This window comes from Patiria miniata, unplaced genomic scaffold, assembly GCF_015706575.1.
Source record: "Patiria miniata isolate m_02_andy unplaced genomic scaffold, ASM1570657v1 HiC_scaffold_1, whole genome shotgun sequence".
Taxonomy (NCBI): domain Eukaryota; kingdom Metazoa; phylum Echinodermata; class Asteroidea; order Valvatida; family Asterinidae; genus Patiria; species Patiria miniata.
In genome coordinates this window covers 17260598-17285541 of record NW_024037047.1, presented here as the reverse complement: position 1 = coordinate 17285541, position 24944 = coordinate 17260598, and the positions used below count along the sequence as shown (strand labels likewise).

Below are 24944 nucleotides of genomic sequence, written 5' to 3'. Positions count from 1 at the left end.
CACACAAGGCATGCGGACAGCGTTTGCCCGCCGCCGCGTGGTGGCGCTGTAACCGCTACTCGGACAGATGCGTAAGTGATGCCTTACCAATCCTACACAGTCTTTTTATCACAATGAACACGTAATTGTTTAATGTGCATCTTTAGATTTATTCCACATTGGCAAGCACGAGAAAGGTGGGACAATTAATTTCATAAAATAAGAACATTAATTCTAGAAAGCGTTTAATTTAATTACAAAAACTTCACTCCGAATTTTATTCTCTTTTGACACTCTTTGTTGAGACGATAACTCAAGAACAACATATTGCATTGGTTTGAAATTGCGAACGGTTATTAATAATAACATTTGACACAACCCGTTTGAAAGTTGGCATGATTCCTGCGGGAATGAAGCACTCTTTTGGAGTCAGTAACTCTAGAAAAAAAATGTGTTCTGAAAAGAAACATTGTTCGCTAAACAGTCGTGATGTGATGACAGAAAAAGTGGAAATCGACTGGAACCGTGATAACCAACGGCCAAGAGGGCGCCCTACACAACCACTGGTCAGCACGCGGCCACAATCTGCCCATTGAACAAAAATACAACACTTTTCGTAGAGACAATAACTCAAGAACAACATGTCGCTATGGATTGAAATTGCAAACGATTATTGACCATAACATTTGGCACAACCCGTTTGAAAACTGGCGTGAACTGTGGAAGAATACATTTAATATGATTTAAAGAAAATAGGCCTAAGCGGTTAAATCACGAAAACTTCATTCCGAATTGTATCTTTTCTGACACATTTTGTGTGGAGACGATAACTCAAGAACAACATAATGCATTGGATTGAAATTGCGTCCGATTATTGACCATACAATGTGACACAACCCGTTGGAAAATTTACGTGAACCGTGGAAAAATACATTTAATATGTTTTAAAGAAAATAGGCATAAGCGTTTAATTTAATTACGAAAACTTCACTCCGAATTGTATTATCTTTTGACACTCCTTGTTGAGACGATAACTCAAGAACAACATATTGCATTGGTTTGAAATTGCCAACGCTTATTAATCATAACATTTGACACAGCACGTTTGAAAATTGATGTGAACCGTGGAAGAATACAATCAATATGATAAAAGGAAAGAAGTGCTGAGAATTACGAAAAATTCATTCCGAATCTGAGTCTATTTGAATTGCAAACAAAATGAAGCACTCTTTTGGAGACAAAAACTCCAGAAAAAAAAATTGGTTCTGAAACAAAACTTTGTTCGATAATAAGTCGTGATGAAATGACAGAAAAAGTGGAAACCGACTGGAACCGTGATAACCAACGGCCAACAGTGCATGTGCCAGATTTTTCTACCCTCTATGATTTTTTCCTTAAGAGGGCGCCCTACACAACCACTGGTCAGCACTTTTTGTGGAGACGATAACTCAAGAACAACATATCGCATATTGGATTGAAATTGCAAACGATTATTTACCATAACATTTGACACAACCCGTCACCATGACGTCATCGCATGACTTTTATAATTAAAAAAAAAAATCTTGTACCGTATACTTTAAAACATTGTACATGTACATACATTGTCTGGGGCGTGTTATAGATATAAAAAAAGGATAATGCAGAAAAGCCCTATGTTCTGTTGCAAACAGACATAGATCTCTAGTTTTTTCTTCCTCTTCTTTTTTTTTGCCTAACTCTGATAGACTTTGTACACGTATTTTCCACCCTTCACGTTTGCAATTCATCTTAGTCATACATTTTTCAAAGTTATCATAGGCATAGTCCCTAAAGCAAACATGTGTCCCGAAGAATGACGTAAAGATCATGGGTCACGTGACGTCATCATTCATGTGCATATAACAAATTCCTATTTCTACAGATTGAGTTGAAACTTAGTATGTAGGTAGACCGGGATGTCTTATAGATGAAAATTGGGGTGACGTTATGATGACGTCATCATAGGTCACTTGACGTCACCCTAAATGTGCATATTGTAAAGTCCTATATCTAGAGAACTGAATGTCGGATTGGGTCGAAACTTGGTATGTGAGTAGACCGGGATGTGTTTTAGGCAAACATTGAGGTAAGGTCATCATGAAGTCATCGTGGGATTTTCTATATTTTTTTGGATGTTTTTACCTTTAAGTCATATCTCACGAACCCAACATGCAACAATCAAAATTCTTTTTGTATTTTGTTTGTTGGATAATAGGCGCTTGCACAAAGTTTTGAAAAACGTGTGACGTCATGATGAATCATCAAAAATGCAATTTTTGAAAACATATATAAGGGAAAGTCTGATCGTCATAAAACTTGGTTGATAGCTAGATAATGGTACAAGTATGCAGAATCCCCCCCCCCCCCCGGGGGGGGGGGGGCAGAAATTGCGTCAGTCCTTAACCCAGGTTTTCAGGCTCAGATATGCCTGACCCGGGGTCACTAAAGGTGACTGCATATCTCCGTAGTGGGTGTCTGTGGCTAGGATTAGATGGAAGATCACCAGAATTGGTTTGAAAACTTTTTTTTAATTAAGGTAATTAACCAAATTGGGTCCCCAAAAGGGCTAGTTTCTGTGTCGGAGGGTTTTAATATTTACAATTTCATTCCGTTTCCAAAATTGAGCATTTCCTTTCGTCTGATTGACTTATTAAAAGGACTATTACATTTAGCAGTTATCCCTAGCTACAGAGTATTAGGCCATCACACACCAGTCTTTATCACGACTAAATCATTTTTTGTCTGATAGACAATTACATTTTTACTGCAACTTAATATTTAAACTTTATATAACATTTCGGTGATTAATTATTAAGTGCCAATCATTTTCAACTAATTTCTCAATCACAAACATTTTATTGTTTTTAAATCAAATAAATCAGTTTTTGCTTATCCTTCCCAATCACTACAGGAATGCGTTCGAACATTTCATACAAAAAGTAGTTTTAAAAAGATATAAACAGCAAAGTGTTATAGATTAAAATTGATATGTCAAGGTCTTGTGACACTTACTTCCGGTGTCGCCGTAAGTGCTATTTTAGACCCTAATTACCATATCTCCTGAGTTATACAACTGATGGGTTTGATTCCTTGTAATAGTATTTCCCAACATTCACAGATCACTATACTGCAGAATTATTACTGCTAAATTTTTTGTTCTTATGTTTTGACGTCATGAATATTTAATGACGCAAATTTGTGGCCATCATAATCTCAACAATACAATACGATAAGTTTCCGTACATTGCAGTTCTTTGCAAAATGTCCTTATATTGGAGTGAAAATGCACCACCTTCAATGTCAAGGTTATGTGACCCATACTTCCGGTTTTATACCGGAAGTGCAATTTTTAAAGATTATAATATCAATTTCTATTAATATTGTTTTGATTGTCAGCATTTCGTACGGTCCAATAGACATTCAAAAACATTTTGGGAACAGCTCTGTGGTTCAAATTAGAAGAATAGCTCTGTGGTTGTTCACAACGACAATCTCTAGTTTTGGGGTTTTTTTTCCTTTCTCTCTTTTTTCCCTCTTCCACTTTTACCCATAGGGTTTGTACACGTTTTCATTCTTAAAGCCAATTTTGGGTATTATTTTAAATCCGATCAACATTCAACTTTCCATAGTCATTAACCATCATTTGAAGATGTATGCCATCAATTTGAAGGTTATTTTTTTACAGTCTTGTAACAAATGAACTATTGGACCGATCTAATGAATTATTAATGTGATTGGGTTGAAACTTCATATTAATACAAAACTATAATGACAGACAATAATATAGTTGCACTATAATTACTGTGCACTTAATTGTTGTCATATTATGCCGTCATGAATATTTAATGAGGCAAAGTTGTTGCCACCATATTTCAACAATTCGATAATGTATGATTACAATTTTTTTCACATGTTCTTGTATTGAACGATAAATGCGTTTCCTGGAATATCAAAGTCATGTGATCCTCAGAATTGGTACTTTTACCCTAATGATTATATCTTATGAATTATAAATGTTATGGGGTTGATACCTCAAAGTATTAGGAGGGAACATTGAAAGATTAATATATTGCATTATTATTTATGTGTAATTTATTGTTTTCATGTTATGACGTCATGAATATTAAACTGTCAATATTGTGACCGCAATATCGCAACAAGTCAATCAATTATATGCATCCAGAACTTTGCACATTTCCTCATATTGGACTGAAAACGTACTTCAGGCAATGTCAAAGCCATGTGACCCTCACTTCAGGTTGTACCGAAAGTCCAATTGTTCAAGGTTATAATTTCAATATTAATAGTTAATTATTTTGTAATAATTTCATCATGTTTCATGGTCCAATAAAGAATCATAGAACTATCAGACCTATATTGATCTCTCATTATTAGAACAAACACAGTAATGATCCATTAGGCCTGCAATACATTGATTAATTAATGAATCCATCACAGTTGTATCATAATTTTGTATAGGCATGTATAATATATTATAACAAATTTGAAAAAAATTGTCACACTTACGTCAAACCGAAAGGCTAATCACGTAACTATAGGTTTTTCCGGACAATTTCAGAAAATGTATACATGAATTTGTAAAAGAAGCATTCGTTTCCGTGCGAATCAACCTTCAAAATCCCTGTTTCTATTTATTAAGTGATAATTGTTATTCCATGAAGGTGCATTCAGTCGTATGTGTAATACTTTAAATTAAACGTTGTGCACATTCATTCATTTATTTGAATGATGCAAAATGAAATCAAATGCTAGTTATTGTGATATTTAACCCTGGATATACGCTAATTCTGAAAATCAGCGCCAAATTGAATGATGTTTTACACATTCAAATGCACATTTTCCAAAATTGTCCGGGAAAACCTATACATGTAATTACATTTTTTTGGGAAAAAAATCATGAATCATTTTGAACTGTCCAATAGACAATCAAGAACACATATATACACAGAAAACACAAAGTGAGTAATTTGACTCATTATCGTAATAAATGAGTCAAACCTTGAGCCAAAGTGCGTCACTATACGGACAAAATGACTCATTTTTGACGATATTGAGTCAAATTACTCACTTTCTGTTTTCTGTGTATATCAGATGGGTTTGATACCTTATATTAGCATGAAACAACAATGATAAATATGTTAGCATAATTATTACTTTGCATCTTATTGCTCTCATGTTATTAATATGTCATTAATATGTAAATGAGGCAATCTTTACCGTCTTATTCACCGATTGATCTCAAACTTGATAGGTATATAGACAGGGAAATGTTTTAGATGAATATTGTTATGTTAAAGTCATGTGACCCTTACCTCTGGTGTTACCGGAATGTTTATATTAAACCCAATGTATCATATCTTATGAATTATAAATCTGATGGGGTTGATATCGTATATTAACATGAAGCAACAGTCATTATTGCATTATTATTAATGTCCAGTTTAATGTTCTTATGTTAAGACGGTATGAATATTTGTGGTTAACGTTTATTAACAATTTGATTTTATTCTATGCAATAGACAATCAAAAATATTTTGGAAACAGCTCTGTGGTTGTTTGGTCCCAACCACAATCTTTAGTATTTTCTTACTCTTCTTTCATTACTGAATTTCTGATGCCAGACGGCTCCAATTCATTTGCTGGCTATGTTGGAGGGGGGTTGGACCCGCGCCACACGCTAGAAATCACAGTTGAAGCAAAAACATACAATTGTAAATTTTAAGTGTGTTGGAGTTTGCACAACGCATTACAAGGGTGGACCTGAGGGGACTAACCAATCTCGCCCCAGACTAAACCAATGTTAACTTTTAACATAATGGGTAAAAATTCCCAAATTCAATCACTGAATAACGTCATCACTCAATATTGGGTATCTTAATTCATTGTTTGAAGCCTAGTACTATTTTGCATAGACTGCAATGCCTCATCCAACACCCCAACCCCCCTGAAAAGTCTTGGACTTCAACAAAGCAACCACCCTAATAGAAAGTTTTGTAATGGCTGTTGATTAATTGGGGAGTCGGGGTTAAAATTAGACAGAAAATGTACCCATGTACGGGCGCCCTTCGTTCACGAGCACCGCCATGAAAAGCGCCACCTATTGTTGTTGTCTGTGTCATATTTTTTTAAGGGGGGAGGGGGGGGTTGATGGCAAAGGGCTGTATGGATTTTTGAAGGGCCATGATGTCAGTGCGCAGCATTTCAAGTAGCCTGTGGCAAAAAAAATCTGCTGTTTGCTGGTTCCAGGTAAATTTCCATCCCACAAATATTACCTAAGACTTTACATGTATATACATATCGAGTTTGAAAGTTCGTTTCCAGTCCCATTATTGAATCAAGTCAATTCAAAGGTACCTTTTGGGGGACTTGAGTTGAAAAGCTCGTTATTATGTTCACATCCTTCTTCTTACGGACTTGAATTATGTTCTCATCCGCGATGTCTTCATGAGCTTGTTTTACTGGGGCCCTATACTGTTGTGACCTGCACAAGGGGGTTACAAAATGAACTAGTCACGCGTGACCACGGTCCAGGTGAGCTCTCACACCTCTGGGTTGGCCAATTATTGTCCGATTCCCCCTGCCAAATACTGTCCCATTTTTCCTGCCAAATCGTGTCCGATTTTCCTGCCAAATACTGTCCGATTCCCATGCCAAATATTGTCCGATTTTTCCTGCAAAATACTGTCCGAATTTTCCTGCCAAGTAACGTCCGATTTTTCCTGCCAAATACTGTCCGATTCGATCCCCCTGCCAACTACTGTCCGATTCGATCCCCCTGCCAAATACTGTCCGATTCCCTCTATCCATCCCTACCACATATTGTCCGATTTTTTCCTGCAAAATACTGTCCGATTTTTCCTGCCAAATACTGTCCGATTCCCCTGCCAAAAACTGTCCGATTAGTCCTGCAAAACTGTCCGGCAGGACGAGTACGCTCTGACCATACCATACTTGTGGTGTCAGTGCGCCCTAATAGCCTTTAGTGATCGGTCGATCGACGGCGTCCGGACACTATTTGGCACCGGACACCATTTGGCATGTATTCATGCCAAATAGTGTCTGGCGCCCACTGCGCATGCTCAGCGGACACTATTTGGCACCGGACGGTTTTTGGCATGACACCGTCCGATGCTCTCACTCCACCGGGTGGACAACGAGTCTTGCAGTTAGGGCCCTGTCACACCTCTGCTTATCCCAATTCCTTATGAGTTGCGCATGGAAATTTTGTTCATACGCAGTCGTACGCACAATACGCACCTCATATGCATCTGTATCGTTTTGTGTAAGTTTTATGTACGCAGGCATACGCATGGTACGGCCAAGTACGCCGGATAGTTTTGGGCATGCACAAAACTACGCTGCGTACGCTGTTACGCAGATCATAAGTTATAAATACGCAGCGCATCGGTCCCGGATCTGTCGAGCACGGTACGAGTACGCTATGTGTTCGTAGGGGATAATCGATTCATACGCAGTAATACGCTGACCTCCCGGCACGCACCCCGTCAGCATATGAGCCGCCTATAATTGGACGTATACATAGCGTACTTGCATAAGGTGTGACAGGGGCTTTAAAGCCCCTGTCACACTTTTGCGTATTCCAATTCCTTATGAGTTCCTTATCAACAATTTTCAATACGCAGCCGTACGATCAAAAACGTCGAAATTTGTTGATTACTTTGACATGTGTGCGACACACATCTAGCGAACAAGTAACGAATTCAGCGCATCCACTGCGTATGAGATGCGTATGAGTTGCGTATGCAGTGCGCAAGTTCGCCATCTGTGCGTTTCTCAAGAGTTACGAATAAGTACAATGCGCTGCCCGCTCGCAGGACGAGCGGTACTAATTCGCGCAATACGTCGCTATGTATACGTCCAATATAGGAGGTCAGCGTATTGCCGCGTATGAACGGCTTATTATCCCTCACGAACACATAGCGTACTCGTACCGCGCTCGACCGATGCGGGACCGATGCGCTGCGTATTTATAACTTATGACCTGCGTAACAGCGTACGCAGCGTAGTTTTGTGCATGCCCAAAACTATCCAGCGTACTGGGCCGTACCATGCGTATGCCTGCGTACATAAAACTTACATAAAACGATAGAGATGCATATGAGGTGCGTATTGTGCGTACGACTGCGTATGAAAAATAGTCAATGCGCAACTCATAAGGAATTAGGATACGCAGAAGTGTGACATGGCCCTATATAATAAACCAGTCACGTATGAACACGGCATGACCTTTGTGATTAAGTCTGACCCAGTGACCAGCCCCGCCCAGGCCACGACACGGCCAAACCTGACTTGCATTCTAGGAGACTCTTGTAAATATATTTTGACGTTCACAACAATACGTATTTATGTTTTAATTAACTTGGACTGCGTATGAAATTTATGGCTATGGCTTGAAAAAGCTAGCACTTGTTAGTTATTTGCGGCCACTGCCGAGTAGTTCAGACAGACTCGCAAGAGTAATTGCTCCGTTATTTCTGCGAACAAAAACAAACAAAAAAGTGTAAATCTTGCATGGAAACTGATCGCAAGTCCAGAAACTTACCGGCAAACACAGACGAAGCAAACTAAAACAGCGCCCCCTATGACGACAGCTAACAATGCAATGCCTACTCTTGGGGAAGGAGTTTTAGCTGCAGACATATACAAAATATAAAAAAAAATATAAATAAAACATTGGACAGTTTTATAATTTATTTTTCATCGGTTAGTATACTTAACATATTAATCCCTGTACCACCTGTGCCGCCCCAAAATTCCCTACCTGTTACTTCCTGTGCGACACCAAAAACCGCCCATATGCAGCCAACTATGAAGGTGGATGAAGCGTGTACTCACACTCAACGGCAACGGGTCAGGTGTGTGCCACATCTTAAGGGGGAGAAGTACAACTTTTTGTACCAACCGCAGGCCGAAAATGTGACAACCAGTACAACTGCAACCTCGTACCCAGGGTGTCGAACAGTATGCGCCCATCACTACCTGCTCTCTCACCCTGGTATTGGATCATTTGCATGTGCAAGATTTTTGCACACGTATGCAAATGAGGAACAGTCTGGTGTCTGGATATGCGTTACACATTAGCGTTTGTTTTTGTATGCGGTGTCTGGGGTAAAAACAGAGTCAATTCGTAGCAGCGCGAGCACGGCGTGAGTTACGAAAACACGATTTTTGAAATCAAACTGTTACGATCTTATCGAGACAACATGTGTAGTATCCATAGCCATTCATTTGTATCCTAGGCATTCCATCACATGCGAGATCACTTGTGTTATTCTGTGCTACTAGGCGCTCCATAGATAAGGTCACTGAAAGGTCAAATAAAGCATGCTTGCATGGCACCACAATAGTACAGTTTGTCTGTCTCGATCAGTCCAACAAAACCTCTAAGTTATACACTTGAAACATCACAATTGGCGACGAGGATGGGATCTTTTCGTTGCTGAGGAACCCAGCATTGATTCTGTCGTCAGTTGTTGTCAGTTTGTCGTCGTTTGTTGGCTGAAATTCCGGTCTCAAAACTGAGTAAGTTTTCGGAAGATCGTCTGTTGAACAATCTCGTACGTGTGTACTGTATGCATCACATGCACTGTTACACGACCGTGTGCGTCGTATAAACGCTGTACTGTACCGTCAAAAGCAGTGCACTAATCACCATGGCTGCATCTAACTGCCCTAATCTGCCATCTTTTCCGAACTTTCAACCACACACCGAGCCATCTACTGTTGGCTTGCGATGGCAGAAGTATGTAAAGAGACTGGAAAACCTCTTTGTAGCTTTCAACATTGTTGATGATAAACAACAGCGGGCACTCCTACTGCACTATGCAGGCCAGGAAGTCATGGACATTTTCGAGACACTAGCTGATACTGGGTCAGATTACAAGACAGCTAAAGAGCAGCTTGACAAGTACTTCTCCCCACGACGCAATATTGAATATGAGAGATTCGTGTTCAGAGAAGCGAAACAATCTCCGACTGAAACAGTTGGTGATTTAAACACCAGGCTCCAACAGCTGGCACAAAAATGCGAGTTCCATGACCTGGACTCCGAGGTCAAGTCGCAAATCATCCGTGGTTGTTCTTCGTCCAAGCTGCGTCGTTACGCCCTGCGTGAAGCAGATCTCACTCTCACGAAGCTGCTTACAACCGCACGTGCCTACGAACTTTCGGATACGCAGGCAAAAAGCATGGAAAAACATCCAAGTCCCAGTACAGAGACAGTGCACAAGGTACACAGCTCCAAGTACCGGTCAAGCTCGAGTCAGCAATTGGGCAAATCTGCGCACATGGCCAAACCCCGACACAGCGTGCCATGTCGCAATTGCGGTGGAACATTCCCACACAAGACACAGTGTCCTGCCAAGGGTGTCACGTGTCATACCTGCGGAAAACTGAACCATTTCGCAAAACACTGCCTGAGTCGCGGTGGCACACGAGACAAACCACGACCCGGCAAAGCCAAAGTACATGCCGTTGATCACGACGCTGAGTCCAGCTCCGAAGATGAGTACGTTTTCGGTGTGAAAGCACCACACCGATCCAAGCAACCTGTTGTCACGGTCCGCATCAACAAGACGCCTATCAAAGCGATCATTGACACCGGTGCGTCTGTCAGTGTCATGTCAGCTGTAACCTACGGCACTCTTCAGTCTGTTCCGAAACTGCAGAGACATACAAACACGAAAATCTTCGCGTATGGCAGTACTACTCCCCTCGAGATTGTAGGCACATTCGAGGCAACTGTTGCCTACAAGTCTTCCGATATCAAGTCGACATTTTACGTGACAAAGCAGCAGGGGGACACGCTTATCAGTTTCACCACCGCATCAGAACTTGGCATCATCCATGTCGCGTACAACATCCAACCGGATGACTCGCCGCAGATACATCAGTTGCTTGAGCACTACTCCGATCGTTTCATCGGCATCGGTAAGCTCAAAGACTTTCAGTGCATACTCCATGAGGACAAGTCCGTCCAGCCCATCGCTCTACCTCATCGCCGCATACCGTTCCAAGTGCGGAAAAAAGTCGAAGCCGAGTTACGCAAGCTACTTGCCTTGGACATCATCGAACCAGTGCGTGACGAGCCCACTCCATGGGTCTCGCCAATCCATGTAGTCGAGAAACCCAAACGGCCCGGGGAGATACGCATGTGCGTCGACATGCGTAATGTCAATAAAGCCATCAAGCGCGAACGACACGTAACCCCCACCATCGATGACATCATCGCGGACGTCAACGGCTCCACGGTGTTTAGTAAGCTTGATCTTAACGCAGGCTACCACCAGGTGGAGTTGTCCCCAGAGTCGCGTCATCTTACAGTCTTCTCAACACACGCAGGACTGTACCGCTACAAGCGCTTGAACTTTGGCGTTTGTTCAGCTGCTGAAGTGTTCCAGAATATCATCAACGCTACACTGCAGGGGCTTGAGGGAGTCCTCAATATCAGTGATGATATCCTCGTGTTCGGCAGCACTCAACAAGAGCATGACACGCGACTCAAAGCCTGTCTTAACCGTCTCCGCGAAAGAAACCTCACGCTGAACAAAGACAAGTGCCGATTCAGCAAGAGCCGAGTTGAATACTTCGGACACATCTTCAGCCGTGACGGGGTCTCACCTGATCCAAAAAAGGTTCAGGCTATCCAAGATGTGTCTGAGCCCCAAAACGCCAGTGAAGTCCGCAGCTTCCTTGGACTAGTCACTTACTGCAGTCGTTTCATCCCCGACCTAGCTACCATCTCCGCACCCCTACGCGAACTGACCAAAGACTCAGTCCCTTGGTCATGGGGTCCTGAACAGCAGCAGGCTCTCAAGCAAGCCCAAGAACGCGTTTCGCAGTGCTGCACCATGGCGTACTACGACCCAACCAAGAAGACGGAGATCGTAGTGGATGCCAGTCCAGTCGGTCTCGCTGGCATTCTTGCACAACGCAACGCCAACGACGAACTCTCAGTTGTCGCACTCGCGAGTCGGTCACTAACACCCGTTGAGCAACGGTACTCGCAAACCGAGCGAGAAGCGCTGGCCATAACATGGGCAGTTCTTCATTTTCACCTCTATGTATACGGGGGCGATTTCACCATCGTCACAGACCACAAACCGCTGGTCACGCTATTCAACAGTCCGAACAATCAAGCTCCAGCTCGCATCGAACGCTGGATACTGAAGCTCCAGGAGTACAACTACACTGTTGAATACCAGCCGGGTAAGCTAAACCCTGCTGACTACATGTCACGTCACCCCCAGCCCCACACGCGAGCTCCAAGCAGAGAACAAAAGATCGCGGAAGAACATCTCAACTTCATCGCTGAGAACGCTGTGCCCAAAACTGTTACGCTGGAAGAACTCCAAACCGCAACACAACAAGATCCAGTTCTCCAGAACTGCATCAACGCATTGGTCACTGGTAGTTGGGACAGACTTCTCACCCAACCACACAATCAGCAGGCCAGTGACACAGTGCGAAGCTTACACAAGATACGTGCTGAGCTTACCACAACCGCAAATCGCGATCTCCTACTCCGCGGACACCGTATTGTCGTTCCCCGAACTCTCCAGCAAACAGTCGTCAACATCGCCCATGAGGGACACCAGGGAATAACCAAAACCAAACAACTGCTGCGTGAGAAAATATGGTTTCCTGGCATTGATCGTCTGGTTGACCAAACCATCCGCGACTGCCTGCCGTGCCAAGCCTCGACGGTGGACACTACACGCGCTCCACTGCAAATGTCGCCGCTCCCCAACGGTCCATGGCTTGAGGTCAGTGTTGACTTCTGTGACCTCCCTTCTGGTGAGCACATCCTAGTCGTCATTGATGACTACAGCAGGTTTCCAGAGATTGAAATCGTCTCATCTACATCAGCACGCGCAGTCATCCCGAAACTCGATCGCATATTCGCAACGTTCGGTGTGCCACAAGTCGTACGCACGGACAATGGCCCACCATTCAACAGTGGAGAGTTCTCCAATTTTGCAGACTACCTTGGCTTCAAGCACCGCAAAGTCACGCCACGTTGGCCACGCGCAAATGGAGAGGTCGAGCGGTTTATGCAAACTCTAAAGAAAACCTATCGCACCGCCATTGCTGACCACAAGCCGTGGAAGCAAACCCTCTTCCAGCTCCTTCGAAACTACCGCGCAACCCCACACGCGACCACAGGCACCCCTCCTGCAACACTTCTCTTCGGTAGGCCAATGCGCACTCGCCTTCCGGAGACTACACGCACGACTCCCAATCCCAACGCCAAACGCAAAGACAAACGTCGAAAGGCTGCCATGAAGGCATACGCAGACAAGCGTGAACACGCCAAACACAAAAACATCACTGTGGGTGACACAGTTCTCATCCGCCGCGATGGTATGGTTGCAAAGGACCAAACACCATATCACCTTCAACCCTACATCGTCACCGACACGCGAGGATCCATGATCACTGCTCGACGCGGGTCTCACAGAGTGACTCGCAACATTTCTCGCTTCAAGCGCATCAATGATCAACCTCAACCATCACATGACTCAGATGAGTCTGACCTGGATGACCTGTCTGATACACCTACCCAAACACCCAATCAAGCACCACGCAGAAACCCACCTCGAGCACGCCACCCACCAGCGCGTTTCAAAGACTATACTGTGAAATAACTTGGCCACTCAAACTACCAACACCAGAGAACACTTGGTTTCAATCATGACAGTTTGAACTTGTATATACATGTAACCGTTTTGATTTTAACATGTAACCGTTTTGATTTTTATGAACATGTAACCGTTTGCACTTTATATAACTGCGTAAACTTCATGTAACTGTTTTGATCTCTTATAATGTGTTTTCACTGTTTTGACCTAAACCTCCTTTGTTTGAACGAGCACACAGCGCTTACCAAAAACAAACAACTTTGGCATTCCTGATTGTTTTCATGTTCCAAAAAAAGGGAGTGATGTAGTATCCATAGCCATTCATTTGTATCCTAGGCATTCCATCACATGCGAGATCACTTGTGTTATTCTGTGCTACTAGGCGCTCCATAGATAAGGTCACTGAAAGGTCAAATAAAGCATGCTTGCATGGCACCACAATAGTACAGTTTGTCTGTCTCGATCAGTCCAACAAAACCTCTAAGTTATACACTTGAAACATCACAACATGCAGTATCATATTTCATATTAATATGAGCAAATTGGAAAGGAAATTAGTATTTTCGAGAAGGCGTGGACGAATGATCGCGAAAACACGTACTGCACGTTGTGAATATATAGCACCAAGTACACGATAAAAATCCATTACTAGCCAATTGCGGTATCCAATCAGGATACAGGAAGAAAGTTTCCTATCCAGGGTTTACTATTGGAAACGCGGTTGGAAATAAAGTAAGCACTGGGGACGAGGTTGAGTACAACTGGTTATGCGCGAAACGCATCTTGTGAAGTTCCCTAGGGATGGAGCTAAGGGCATATTTGTGATTCCACACCGATGGCCGAGTGATTTTTTCCCAAACGACACCGCAATGGAGTGAACTTTCACGTGTGTTCACGACCATTATGTCCGTCTGGTCGATTACGTCCGACAACAGATTTTGACGAGCAATGACCGATTATGCCCAACCCATTGTGTCCGACGCCTGATTATGTTCGACCCATTTTGTCACCCAAAGCTCACCTTTTTGATTGTAACTGCAGATATTTGGCTATAGGGCCATCGCAGATTTGTCATTTAAAAAACCTTAGGTAGTAAGAATAGTAATATTTAACTTTTCAAAATGGCTGTCATTGTATTGTTATTATACCTATATTTTGTTTCAAAGGAAAAAACTGCAATGGCCCTAAAGCCAAATATCTTTCTCAAGACATACGCTGACTTTGTGCCAAATACCCTGCTTTTATCATCAAATGAACAATTCCGTCACTTTTTCCATTTTAATATTAAAGTGTTTCGCGTTTTTAAGTTTCATTTAAATATTTCATACTTTTGTTATCTACATGATTAGTATGTATTTCTTGTTATGTAATTAAAACTTATTATGTAGCTCAAATTTATTGAAGTCTTTTAATACTTATTTTAGTTGGCGAGATTCTTTGTTTACTTCATCGCCATCAATAGACTTGGTGCCAAGTCGGTTATTGTTCACGTACGTACGTTATCGGTTACTGGTTCTGCGCAAGCAAAATGTCATATTTGGTCTGGTTCCCAGATCAAATATATGATCCTGACTATTGATGTTTAACAACCGACTTGACAAAAACGTTTTCTACTTTGTACACAACATATGGGAGTATTTTGAATCGCTGGCGAATTCCATGCGAGCACTCTGATTGGTTCAGATTCCAGCATGTATTCTAGGCCGCTACGAAAGGTCATTCTCATTTGTGCTTTGTGCTGTGTAACATTCCAAAATTAATTACAGAGCATACACGCCTCCGATAAATCAAGTATACCAAAATGATACATTTTATTTTGTATACACAATTGACCAAGCTGAGGGATTGGCCAATAAAATGTCACCCGATCTGCAAACATGTCCAGACGTATTGAGCAGAACTCCCCATGTAACGGAACGAACAAGTCCTCATTTGCGTTGCTGTGCGCCATTGGATCTCACCGCATAGATCACTGCATATGTATTGCGCTGCACGCATATATGAATATCGTTCGGAGAACGTACCGGTCAAGTCTTTACATATCTGTGTCGCAACCATAGAGCTGTATAATAAAGACTGGTCTTATACCAGCCGCACCGATGTAGATCGACTGAAGTACACACACAAAATACGACTATCTAACGACTTGTCATCAAGTTTACGTCATCAACGGCATCATCGCCGTTGTTATCACTATTTCGTGTAACCGTCCATACTAACATTTCTAGGCACCGAAGGGCAAACCCTAACTCCCTTGGGGTACGCAAAATCGTATTGAAATCGGAGGATTTAGGACTGTTAGGGCTATTAATCAGTATTTGTATTAATAAAAATAATATCAGTAAAAGGAGATGGGTCATACATGAAACCACAGTTATGATTTGCATTGAATTCGATTGAACAGTAAGAAGTATCTAAAGAAATAAGTTAGGCCGTTGTGGTTTTAATTGTCAAATTCTTAGGTTGTTCTGTGATTTTTCCTCTGCCAGCGCTAACAGTACATTTGTATAGGCTTTTTTGTTTAACCGATTACCTTTTGCTAATCGCTTGATTTATATTTTTAGTAAATATCAACCGGTATATGATACAGCGATGATAGTGTCGATATATTTACTCTTGCTCTTATTGGCAAAGATTAAATAACCCATTTAATTAAAATTGTGTCGATTGCGTTGAATTATTTCTGTTAGCAATATTCAAAATACAGTTACTACTGTCATCAATATTCAGAATACCCAAAGTCGTCAATGGCTTTAATATTTCTAGTAGGACTGTCCGCGTTAAATTTGGGTCATAATATTGGAATTGGCAACCAGTAGGGCACAATAGCGCAAAGGTCAACGTGTACCTACACATTTTCGTCACCTTAGTTATCCTTCACCTCTGTATATTCCAAAACGAGACCACTCTAATGATATAAGGTCACATCCATGAAAATTATGTAAACGCACAACCTTACAATACGTGATTTTTGTTTTATTAAACCCTTCTTATCTTCCAAGATTATTTCGAATTTTAGGTCTCCTACTTTGAAAACTGTGTCCCTCCGTTTACACGAAAAATTGCCAGCTCTTTACCACTATTATGCACAATTGAAACGATACACTTATCGATACTTGTTTAAATTCTCCAAACCACATTTCCAAACTACAAAAGAAAAATGCCCTACAATAAAACCAAAAAAAATATTAAAGGGAACGAATTAAAGAAATAATGAATGAACACAAAAGCAATGACAGTTCACGAAGTATCCACTAAACTACATTAGTGACTCCTTCCACTGAGTTGTTTTATTCGTTATATTATTGCATGTACATGTATTGCGCCATACGCTGCAATTATCCATGTAGGACCGACTTTGTGGTATAGAAAAGACTCATTGACTGCTTGAGTCACTGACTGCATGTCTATGTCATTGACCTCCTGACTGAGGCACTGACCTCCTGACTGGGTCACTAACCTCCTGAGTGTACTGACTGTCTGACTGAGTCACCGACTGCCTGACTGAGTCCCTAACCTCCTGACCGAGTCACAAAACTCCTGAGTCACTGACACATACATGAGTCACTGACACGTACATGAGTCAATGACCTCCTGTCTAAGTCACAGACCGCATGTTTGAGTCACTCACCATATGACTGACTCAATGACTGCTTAAGTCACTGACCGCTAACTGAGTCACTGACTGCATGACTGAGTCACTGACATCCTGACTGAGTTACTGGCTGCCTGATTGAGTCACGAATCTCTTGACTGAGTCACTGCCTGCCTGACTGAGTCATCGACTGCACGACTGAATCACTGACCTCCTGACTGAGTCACTGACCACCTGATTGTGTCACTGACTGCCTGATTGTGTCACTGACTATCTGACCGAGTCACTCCCCTCCTCCCCGAGCCACTGACTGCCTGACTGAGTCACTAACCTCTTGACTGAGTCACGGACTGCTTGACTGAGTCACTCACTGACTACATGCCTGAGTCACTAACCTTCTGACTGAGTCACTGACATCCTTACTGCGTGACTGACCACATGAAAGAGTCACCGACCTCCTGACTGAGTCACAAACCGCATGACCAAGTCACTGAACATATGACTGAGTAAAAGATTGCCTAAATCACTGACTGCCTGACTGAGTCTCTGACTGCCTAACTGAGTCACTGAATGCCTAACTTAGTCACTGACTGACGACTGACTGAGAACTGAGTCTCTGACTGATCCATTGGGCCACTGACTGACTGACCGACTCCCCGAATGAATGACTGACTAACTAATTGTTGTAACTGATGAGTCTAATTGACCGAGTGACTGAATGAGTAAATGACTGAGAAACTCCCCGAGTCAAAAACTGAGTAGGTCACTGACTAAATGATTGAGACACTGACTGGGTGAGTCACTGAAAGGTATTGACTGACTGACTTGGTCGCTGACTGAATGACTGAATCACCGACTGAAGAAGTTACTGACTGACTGATTGACTAACTTTCCTGTTCACCGGACTGAGTCACTGTCTGACAGAATGAGTTACTGACTGACTTACTGATGACTCATTGATAAACTGATCAATGACTAGGTCCGTACAGTAGGGACGGGAGGGCTGGGCAGACGCAAGAGACACGACAAACGAAAAGGTGTCACTTGGTCTGCAAAAAAAATAATAAAATCATCGCAGTATATTATTGCATTTGCTAAATTTCCTCTACAGACAAACAAATTCTCCTTTCCGAAACTCACCCCGTACTGTCACGGTGAAGGTGCACTCTGCTGTGTTACCCTGGCCATCTCGTGCCTCGTAGGTGATTGTATGGGATCCCTGGCTAAAGTGACTTCCAGGGGGTGACCCCTGGGTTTGAAATATCCTCCGACTGTACGGCACATTGTCGGTTGCTGTTGGTGCCTCCCAGCTCACCACGGCACGTGTTTGTCTACTGCCTGCCTCCACTGAAAAGCTGCTTGGACAAGACGTGAACCTTGGTGGCTCAATATCTGAAGAACAAAACGGGGAAAATCATGTCCATGTATAAGAAGAATCAGTTTTTAAATAAATAGTTACTAATTTTTGGCTCTTCTTACATTCTATGATATCCTCCAAAAGATCTACCAAATTTTAAGACACAAAATTGTATCGTTCGTTAATTACCCTAATTACACAAAGTGACGAATGTTGATTCAGCAGCTCAGTGTTTCGTTTTGAAGAAGTGACGAATCTGTATTTGAGATTTAGTCTCGTAGTGCTGAGACTTGACTCGAGTCACAATTGCTTTAAGTCGGTATCTCAAAACAAAAAGGAAATACAAACAAAATCACCAAAACCACTTAGTTTGCATAAGTGTAGTGCAGACCCGACCGAAAACCGACTTTATTTTATTATTTACTTATTTATTTATTTTAAATCTTTAGACATTAAGTTCAGAAATACAATCCTAAATGTAAGCGTGTTCAATGACAAGTCCTTGGAAGATCGAGTCACATTGTGCACTAGTTGGTCGATACAAAAAAAAAAAATCAGCCAAGTTCTCTAAAGATGTTTTCAAACCACTTGAACAACTAGGGGACCAGTCGATGTTAAAATCACCCAGAAGGATGACACCCGCATATTTGTCCAAGTCAAGGATCATCAAAGTTGCCTCAAGAACGTCAATGCCAGCATGGTCAGATGGTGGACGGTAGAAGACCCCACATAGCCGCTGCTCGGATCCAATGATTAGTTGGGCAAACGCTATTTCCGCACTGTCATCCGTTGGCAAATCCACAGCAATTGGTTTGAGGACATTTGAAATCATCAACATGACACCACCACCGTGCCGACTCCTATCTTTCCGAAAGATGGAGTAATTGTCATTTGCAAACAGTGAGGAGGGCACTGAAGAGTCTAGCCAAGTTTCTGTTACTGCAACCACAGCCAGCTCCAAAGAGGTGACCAGTGCTTCGAATTCAGCCATTTTGTTTTTTTAAACTCCCTAGAGTTTAAAGACACACAGCAGAGTTTTCGAACGTTACCGCTAGTGGTTGGGGCAGTTCTTTCATGGATATGATGGGATATGTCCTGGTCAGAATCTTTGCAGGAGGTTGATACAGATTCAAAAAAGAGTCACTTAAATTAGGCAAGGAGCAGGCGACACAGTTCCAAAGCTCGTCCGGATGATGATATAAGGTTGCAGTTCAGTAAATCGGTCCGAAATCAGTTGTCTGCTACCTATAATTTCAAAATGGCGCCTTTCATCGTTTGTTGTCAAATGTGTACGCCTGCGCTTTACATTCCACGACATTTTTTTTTGGGGGGGGGGACCTGGGGGGGGGGGCAGCGTTTCAAAAGGGGTCACCAATGACGGTTCCGCAACAAATGCGCCCAAAATCTGAATGGGGCTGATGGACCGTCGTCCGATCACAGCAATTTCGAGCGGACAAGGGGGGGGAATTTGGGGTTGGAAGGAGCAAAAACTCAATTAACTCCTATTGGGGCGCCCTACAGCAAGAGGGCTTGTTTTCAGGCCAGAAATCGCAGTCAGAGATTTTTTATCGCTATTTTTTGATGAAATATGAGTCATCCATCCTTCCTCGTGCCGTAGAAGTGGTTTGGGGAAATTTTCAAAACCTCGCTTCTTTATAGGTTGCAAACCAGTAAATCGGTCCGAAATTGCATACGCCGGCCAAATCACGATTTGCATGCCCTCAAAATCTTCAGTATTTGAGCATGCTGTGGGCCATGAACTTGAGGGTTTGTAAGAAATATGGGTGGAAGCCGTGCACAGGACTGTGAACTTGTAGTTCCGTTCAATTTGGAAGAAATTGGGGCCCTTAAAGCGCTCTATTTTGCAATGGAGTGTAGGCATCGTTTTTCAAATTAGCGATGGGCTTCAGGACTATTTTCAGGGGTGATCAACTTCGGATGGAAATTTCTCCTAAAAGTCATCAATTGACCCCCAAAAAATTGAAAAGAAAATGAAAGATGATGAAATAAACTTCAAGTTGATGTGTGCGTCGAACACCTTGGAGAGTTGTGAGTATTTTTCCCGAATTTCTGTCAAATTTCCTGTCAAACTCTCGTGTTTTTTTTACAAAATTCTGTCAAAGTTAACCGAAAATCGGCTAAAACGGTCACCTTGCGTCCAATGGACATGTACATTCATGGCTCGCGCTGCGCCTCACGACGAACGTTCAGCCAGAGATAGGTGTGTCTGGGTGCCAGACTGTGTGGGTATAGGACACCCCAAGTTGCTGTGAAAAAAACTTCACGCAAGAGTGGGTTTACAACTTGGGACTGTCGTGAATATTGGCGTCAATATTGGCTTCAATATTTGCGACATGGAGGCTATGTCGTGAATATTGGCGTCAATATTGGCGTCAAAATTTGCGACATGCAGACCATGTCGTCAATATTGACGTCAATATTGGCGTCAATATTTGCGACATGGAGGTCATGTCGTGAATGTAGGTGTGTCTGGGTGCCAGACTGTGTGGGTAACGGATACCCCAAGTTGCTGTTAAAAAAAAATCACGCATGAGTGGGTTTACAACTTGGGCCTGTCGTTAATATTGGCGTCAATATTGGCGTCAATATTTGCAACATGGAGGCTATGTCGTGAATATTGCCGTCGATATTGGCGTCAATATTTGCGACATGGAGACCATGTCGTGAATATTGGCGTCAATATTGGCGTCAACATTTTCGACTTGGAGACCATGTCGTGAATATTGGCGTCAATATTGGCGTCAATATTTGCGACTTGGAGACCATGTCGTGAATATTGGCGTCAATATTGGCGTTAATATTTGCGACTTGGAGACCATGTCGTGAATATTGGCGTCAATATTGGCGTCAATATTTGCAAATTGGGTCCATGTCGTGAATATTGGCGTCAATATTGGCGCAAATAATTGCGACATGGAGGCCATGTCGTATATATTCGCGTCAATATTGGCGTCAATATATATGTGCGATGTTCCTTTAAAGCCACCATATTAAGCCACAGAGAGACCAGGATTTTCACGCGACGACGGTACTTTTAGGCACAAAAAAGGGACAACACACCTAGTTGCCTAAGCCAGATATTCGGGGTTTTGTCGGGTCGGTTCGGTTTCGGGTCGGTTCGGGTCGGTTTTCCCTGAATTCGTGTCGGGTCGGTTTTATGTTGTTCAGCTCGATTTCTGTTCGGTTTTGGTTTATATCTATAATATTTCGGGTCGGACAAGGGCCTGATTACAGTTTTGTTTGACCTTCAGACCGTCAGGTTTTGGTTGAACCAGCACTCCACCACTGCTAAACAGTATTGATGGCTTCGGCTCTGCCAACCTGTGGTAGTAATGCGCATGCGCTTATCTTATTTGCATATTTCATGGGAAAGGCCATTATCATCACCCAGACTCTAAGCAGTCTTAAACAGAGTGATCAAAACCTCTCGAGCACACATTTATTCCCTTATTCAAGACACTGTCCTCATTTCGTCTTTTTCGATTTGAAGCTGCCACTGTAATATTGTTGACAACAGTTCGCGTATACCTAGCATTCTCGCGCACATGCATCGCGCATGCAGCTTCTGCGTGCATATTTTCCGTGTTCGTCGGTACGCGCACGCTACGCTCTGTTGGGTGGTTGACAACTGTGAATTTCTATGCCTCTTAATCGTGCGGGAACCAGCGAAAATGCCTGGATGACTGCAATCAACCGGGAATTTCATTATTGCAATCATCTGGGAACTTTTTATCAAAGCATACAATACGCTGATTTACTTTTACCGATGGAAGCCTGATATAAATAATAATTATTATACGTGTAAAGTATCATTAAGGAGACACGTTATCGTAATTTCTTCGCACGATGGGAGACATCGGTCATTAGGGAGACATTTTCATGTCTCCCTAATGTCACAACCCCCCTTTAGAGGCATTTTTTTTATTGCAACTAGATCATACTTGTTGCTCGTGTCTAATCAGTAAACAAACCGACATTCGTGGAAAAACGACAAGGGATTATTGGGTTAGGGCACATCCAGACTCCAGTCCAGAGTAATTATTAATATTATTATTATTAAAATTATTTCTTTGGGGCGTGGGGCATTGGGGGTTAAGGTGAGGCAAAGAAAAGGAGGTGGGGCAGGAGCATTATTTTTTTTAAGTTCTTGTGTCAATTCTTTACCTACGCATCTAGGGAAATCACTAGACCACTCGCCATTGTCTTGACATTCCAATAGCGTTGAACTAGTAAGAGTGAATCCAGTCCCACAATGGAATTTGCACACCGATGCTGCAATGTTGGTCTTGGTGCAACTATAAAAGAGATCAGAACCTCCAAGGATGATCGGGCATCGAAGGACTGAAAACAAAAAAAAAGATAAATTTACTGTCACATCGATTCTGTCACATCGATTCACTTCACATTGCAGTCACAAGTTTAATTTAGCTCAGTTGGTGTTTGGGGTTTTGGGGGGGGGGGGGGGGGTTTTGCTGGACATATGTCCGACAAACATAATTATACTAACTGACTAACTGACTGACTGACTGACAAACCAAGTGACTGTCTGAGTGACTGATGGGCCTTTTCACACTACGACAAATCTTCGTGTTGTACACGGGTCCGACACGTGTAAAATGGAATAACCTTTTATAGTCGGGGGGTCTTAGGGATATTTTGGTTCAGATTCTTCCAAAGCACCGAATTTGGCACAGATGTCGTCCATACCATACTATTTCGATTTTTGACGGGCGCCAAGACAGGCGCCACACGGGGCCGCCATATTGGCAAAATCCAATATGGCCGCCAACCGGGTCAGAGGTCAAATAAACTAAATGAGCTAGAATCATAAATAATACCACTTTTCAGGTATTTTCGGGGTTGAGCAATCTGAATCTGATGTTATTTTAACGATTTAAGGCAGGACAGACGCCCAAGGGACCGCCATATTGGCAGAATCCAAAATGGCCGCCACATATATCACAGTTAAACAAATAATGAGCTAAAATCTTAAATTATACCACCTGTAATGATTTGAGGCAAGACAGATGCCCTAGGCAACCAGGTTGGAGGTACTCGCAGTTAAAACAATACAACCACAGGGGTTTTGGGGGGTCGAAATATCTGATTCTGATGTTATTTTAATTATTTTAGGTCAAGTTTACCACTCGAGATCGTTTGGGTAAAACCTGGTGTTTCTGGTGCGTCATTCCATATAAAAAAAAAATCCTTTCCTATTGGCTGTACATGTCGGCAAGTTTGACATCTCTACACATACCATATAAACAATCTTAAATTGGAGCGAGAAAATTGTCCCAAGTTATTAAAGGATGTACAGGCGCGTGTGGTGTGTGCCTGCCATGCTGAGGATGGGTGGTGCTATCAACCAACGGTTGTTTCATTGTCTTCACCACCAACGATGTTGATCACAGATAACTGAGGCTCAGGGCAACCTCTCACTTGGTGAGTTCCAGTGATATGCCCAAACCGTAAATATCCATTTCTCGCATGAAACCCTGCAGTGAAGCGGGCTCATCAAGCTTGACCTCTCCGACAAATCAACTCAAAAGCTACCTGACTCCTACATGATCCAGCCTCTCCCAAATTGAACTCATGTCTAAATTTGCACCCAGACTTGACAAACGAAGTTAGGCCATCCCTTGATGTGCGAGTTGACAAGGTCAAGAAAGGATGAGGCTTGGATGGCACATATACCAGCTTACAGAAGCAACGCAGGCCTGCAGATGGTGACATCATCACCTGATTGGGACACAATTAACTCAGTGCTAGCAAACGAGTCAGCGAAGCCCCTTGCTGAAATCGGCATCTACGCCATATTCCTACACAAGGCCACATCCTTATTTTCAATGTTCAAGCACGTGATGGAACTGACGATGCAGAGCACTGAATTCCTCAATCCAGGCCAAACCGGCGTGTTTAGATTAGTCACTGTATGATATCACCAATCTGCTCTCAAAGTCAATACCACCGATTTATTTTAGGAGAAGAGAAGTTTGTAAATATGATGGGCGTGCTGCGTGCTGCACATTGAAGACATTCATCAATGTGACAGGGTAGCACCTGCCTCACTCTGGGCATGGAGGATGGGAGGGCCACTGTCCTTTCTAAGGCTGAGGTCCTGACATTCGCTCACAGTCTGAACTCAAAGAGCATCACATCAGCCGCAGGAGGTACGCCCATTAAGTCTCTCTCACGTCACTTTACCTGGACAAGCAGACCGCCTACTCAGAGCATTATAAGAATGTAATGGGCACACCGGAGTAATTTGATATGCGACCCACTGAGCCTG

At 42.6% G+C, this 24944-nt stretch overlaps 1 protein-coding gene across 1 annotated transcript; it reads left to right on the top strand.

Annotated features, from left to right (window-relative positions):
- Nucleotides 1-9695: 9695 nt before the first annotated feature.
- LOC119731130 (uncharacterized protein K02A2.6-like) lies at nucleotides 9696-13688 on the top strand. The gene has a single exon (XM_038204153.1). The coding sequence runs from the start codon at nucleotides 9696-9698 to the stop codon at nucleotides 13686-13688; it is 3993 nt and encodes a 1330-aa protein (XP_038060081.1).
- Nucleotides 13689-24944: the final 11256 nt, after the last annotated feature.